The sequence below is a fragment of the Sinocyclocheilus anshuiensis genome, unplaced genomic scaffold (assembly GCF_001515605.1).
Source record: "Sinocyclocheilus anshuiensis isolate Anshui unplaced genomic scaffold, SAMN03320099.WGS_v1.1 scaffold2556, whole genome shotgun sequence".
Classification (NCBI taxonomy): Eukaryota; Metazoa; Chordata; class Actinopteri; order Cypriniformes; family Cyprinidae; genus Sinocyclocheilus; species Sinocyclocheilus anshuiensis.
The window spans coordinates 91,980-96,229 of NW_015541097.1; the positions used below are offsets into that span (position 1 = coordinate 91,980).

The 4,250-nt window shown below is 37.5% G+C and overlaps 1 protein-coding gene across 2 annotated transcripts in view; it reads right to left on the reverse strand.

Annotated features, from left to right (window-relative positions):
* Positions 1-1,017: 1,017 nt before the first annotated feature.
* LOC107690741 (parvalbumin-7-like) overlaps positions 1,018-4,250 on the reverse strand; it is a 52,979-nt gene continuing 49,746 nt past the window's right edge. For both annotated transcript variants that reach the window (XM_016489149.1, XM_016489150.1), the window contains exons 3-5: positions 1,807-1,939; positions 1,561-1,670; positions 1,018-1,121 (exon numbers count right to left, since the gene is read on the reverse strand). In XM_016489149.1, the coding sequence (XP_016344635.1) occupies positions 1,096-1,121; positions 1,561-1,670; positions 1,807-1,939 (269 nt within the window). In that variant the 3' untranslated portion in view covers positions 1,018-1,095. The remainder of the gene's footprint in view (positions 1,122-1,560; positions 1,671-1,806; positions 1,940-4,250) is intronic.

Below are 4,250 nucleotides of genomic sequence, written 5' to 3' on the forward strand. Positions count from 1 at the left end.
CACTACTTTACATTGTAGCAAAGTGTCATTTCTTCAGTGTTGTCACATGAAAAGATATAATAAAATATTTACAAAAATGTGAGGGGTGTACTCACTTCTGTGAGATACTATATATATATATATATATATATATATATATATATATGTATGTTGTGTGTCAGATGTCAGGATTGTGCAGCATTCAGAATTTAAATTGAGAATGACTTTTAAATTCTAAGTAAATTCCTGAATTAGAATTGAGATAGAAAACTGAACAAAGAATTTAAATTAAAATTTGAATGAGAGGAATTAAAATTAAAAATGAACTGAAATATAAAGAAATTCATATAACTCTCATTATAGATAGATAGATACTGTAGATAGTACAATAGAGAGAGAGATGATAGATACATTTCACTGAATTACAATTTATTAAATTCCTCTTAATCCTGCCATTCAAATTCCAATTCCAACTTCCTGTGGGGTGTGGCCAATGCCATTTAAATACACACCCATGAATTAAAAGAGAAAGTTATTCCTGTAATTCAAAATTTTGCAACCCTGTCAGGACATACCATACTTCCACCTAATTATAAAAAAAAAAGAGAGAGAGAACACAAATAGATTCATTACACACTGGAACTCTTGAGGCATTGTCTCTTTATTTTGTTTTCTTTCACAACTTGACCTCTTTCTTCTTTTGGTGTGTTTCACAACAGCTTATAACCGGAGAGATGGAGAGAGTTTGGAGGGGAGGAGAGGAACGAAAGATCAATGCGAGAGATACAAGGAAGATAAAGACAGACGAAGAATAGTGGACGATGGCGAATGCATTGTTTTCTTTTCTAATATATCTACATATTGTCGGCATGAGGTTTTGCCCTGTTAAAGGTCTCTTGATCTATACACTAGCAGAAACACTCACTTTTGTATAAAAAGGAAAATAAATAGCATGAAGGTCAGTTTGTGTGTCTGTGTGTAGGGAGGTGTTCAGGATGGGGCGTACAAGCGTGTGAGGGTGTGTGTAAGTGAGTGTGTGTCTGTGCTTCAGGGGCGTTACGCTGAGGTTGAGGTCAAAGGGTCATAAGGTATGAACAGGCCAAGTATTTGAGTCACTTATTCACGAACCAGAGCAGTAAACTCTGAAACAGGAAGAGAAAGAGATTATTGGCATTTTTTTGATGAAAAAAAAAGTGCATAATATGGGTTAGTAGAAGCATCACATTCATAAGGGTTACAGACTGCAACTAAAATGTTGTAAGTGCAATAAAGAAATAAATGGCACAAACATTTAAAATGTAATCAGTTTTGAAAACTTTGTGTGCATCCATATACAGTTTTGTGAGATATCAGAGAATAAGAATCATAGTGTCTGATTCAAATTACTCTAATGAAAAAGTTATTTTTAATCAGTCATTCTAAAAGATTCATTCTAGTACTTTTTTATATTTTAAAAAGAAAGTGTTTTCATATCTTATCACTTATCAAAGTCAGGGCTCCCACTGATGCCCCCTCAAAAAATAAATAAATAAAATAGATGCACGACGCCCCTGGTGTTATGGTATATTATTTTCATTTTACCTTCTGCTCCAATCTTTCCATCTCCATCTTTGTCCGCAGCCTGCAGGAATGCTTTGGTCTCCTTGTCGGTCAGGTCTCTCCCATCTGTAGCAAAATGCTTCAAAACAAACCTGCACAGAGGAAACAAAGAGAGTCTAACACCTTTCAAATGTACTGTGTGCTCGCCCTTAACATTGAGAGTTTCAATTACAAATCTTACTGGTAACAAGCTGGTTTGCTTGTAGTATAGAAATGGTGTAATCTTACTTAAGTTCCTCTTCCTCTATAAAGCCGCTATTGTCTGCATCTAGGACATAGAAAGCCTTCTTCACATCGTCAGCTGACTTCGCCTTCAGTCCGACCATCTCAAAAAACCTCTTGTGGTCGAATGAGTCGACAGCTACAAGAAGGTCACAAAAAGAGAGAGAATGAATGACGTTTTGGCCAGAAACTAGGACGAGGTTACATGAAAAAGGGAATTCTGCCATCATTTTGTTGAACGCAAAAGGTGAATTTTCTCTTGATATAATGAAAGTAAATAGAGTTTGGGACTGTCAAGCTTCAAACAGAACAAAACAAGCACCATAAATGCATCATAAATATGGTCCGCACTATTTGTGCACTATGTGTTTTGAAGTCATATAATAGTAAACAGACTGAATAAACAGACTTAAGGTTTGGATCCCTTAAAACCTGCCCTCTGCTTTGGCTCTCAAATCAAATATGTTGCATTAGCCAGGTATGAGTGGAAGATTTCAGTAAAATTGCTTGAAGTGCATGAGTCATGTGAAACACTTTTATAGTGCTTCTTTGTCATTTTAGAGTTGAATGGCCCCAGTCCCCATAACTTTCATTATAATAAAAAGAACCAGGATATTAAACTACAATTTTGGCTTCCAACAATTGTAAAAACAAGATAACAAAGATAAAACAATTATTGTGCTGTGTGACGAGAGGGGGCGGGGCCGAGAGCCGTGGGAACGGAGCGAGGCCGGTGGAGTAACCTGCACCACTCACCGGTCTCGAGTCCCACGGAGGAGCTCCGGAAGGAGCCCCTTCCTCAGTACAGAACCACTTCAACTCTGTGATGTTGGTGGGTTTCCTCCTATGAACTGCTTGCTTCAGCTCCTTCCACAACATTTCAATTGGATTAAGGTCCAGACTTTGACTCTGTCATTCCAAAACATTAACATTGTTCTTTTTTAACCATTCTTTGGTAAAACGACTTATGTTCTTGGGGTTGTTGTCTTGCTGCATGGCCCACTTTCTCTTGAGATCCAGTTCATGGACTGATGTCCGGACAGTTTCCTTTAGAATTTGCTGGTATAATTCAGAATTCATTGTTCCATCAATGATGGTAAGTCGTCCTGGCCCAGATACAGCAAAACAGGCCCAAACCACGATACTACCACCACCATGTTTCACAGATGGGATGAGGTTCTTATGCTGGAATGCAGACCAAAAAGTTCTATTTTGGTCTCATCCGTCCACAAAACATTTCTCCAATAGCCCTCTGGCTTGTCCACATGATCTTTAGCAAACTGCAGACGGGCAGCAATGTTCTTTTTGGACAGCAGTGACTTTCTCCTTGCAACTCTACCATGCACAGCATGGGTGTTCAGTGTTCTCCTGATGGTGGACTCATGAACATTAGCCAATGTGAGAAAGGCCTTTAGTTGCTTAGAAGTTACCCTGGGTTCCTTTGCGACCTTGTGGACTATTACACGTCTTGCTTTTGAAGTGATCTTTGTTTGGTGGACCACTTCTGGGGAGGGTAACAATGGTCTTGAATTTCCTCCATTTGTACAGCTGTCTGACTGTGGATTTGTGGAGTCCAAACTCTTTAGAGGCAGTTTTGTAACCTTTTCCAACCTGATGAGCAACAACAACTCTTTTTCTGAGGTCCTCAGAGATCTCCTTTGTTCGTGCCATGATTCAATTCCAAATGGGAGAAAGGCCTTTACTTGCTTAGAAGTTACCATAGGGTCCTTTGCAACCTTGCAGACTATTACACATCTTGCTTTTGGGATGATTTTTTTTGGTTAACCACTTCTGTGGAGGTTAACAATGGTCTTAAATTTCCTCCATTTATACACAATCTGTCTGACTGTGGATATGTGGAGTCCAAACTCTTTAACCTTTCCAGCCTGATGAGCAACAACAACTCTTTTTCTTAGGTCCTCAGAGATCTCCTTTGTTCGTGCCATGATTCACTTCCATAAACATGGTCAGACTTTGATAGATCCCTGTTCTTTAAATAAAACAGGGCAGGAAATGACACCTGATTTTCTGATCATTTCACTGAATGAAAACACCTCTGAACAGATGGACTCTTAATTTCACTTTCAAATTAACTGCTGATCCTAGAGATTCACATACTTTTGCACCGCACAGATATGTAACTCTGGATAATTTTTCTCAATAAATAAATTACAAAGAAAATATTTTTGTCTCATTTGTTTGATTGGGTTCTCTTCACTTTTGTTCATATAGCAGTACTTTTAAATGAAAAAAGTTCACAATACACTATTTTTGAATGCATTATTGAATTGCAAGGTTTGAAAGGTATTGAAAGGTTTTTGCCCCCTTCCTGTTTTTTTTTATTTTTTGCATATTTGTCACATTTAAAAGATTCTGATCATCAAACAAATTTTAATATTACACAAAGATAATGCAAGTAAATACAAAATGCAGTTTTTAAATGATGATTT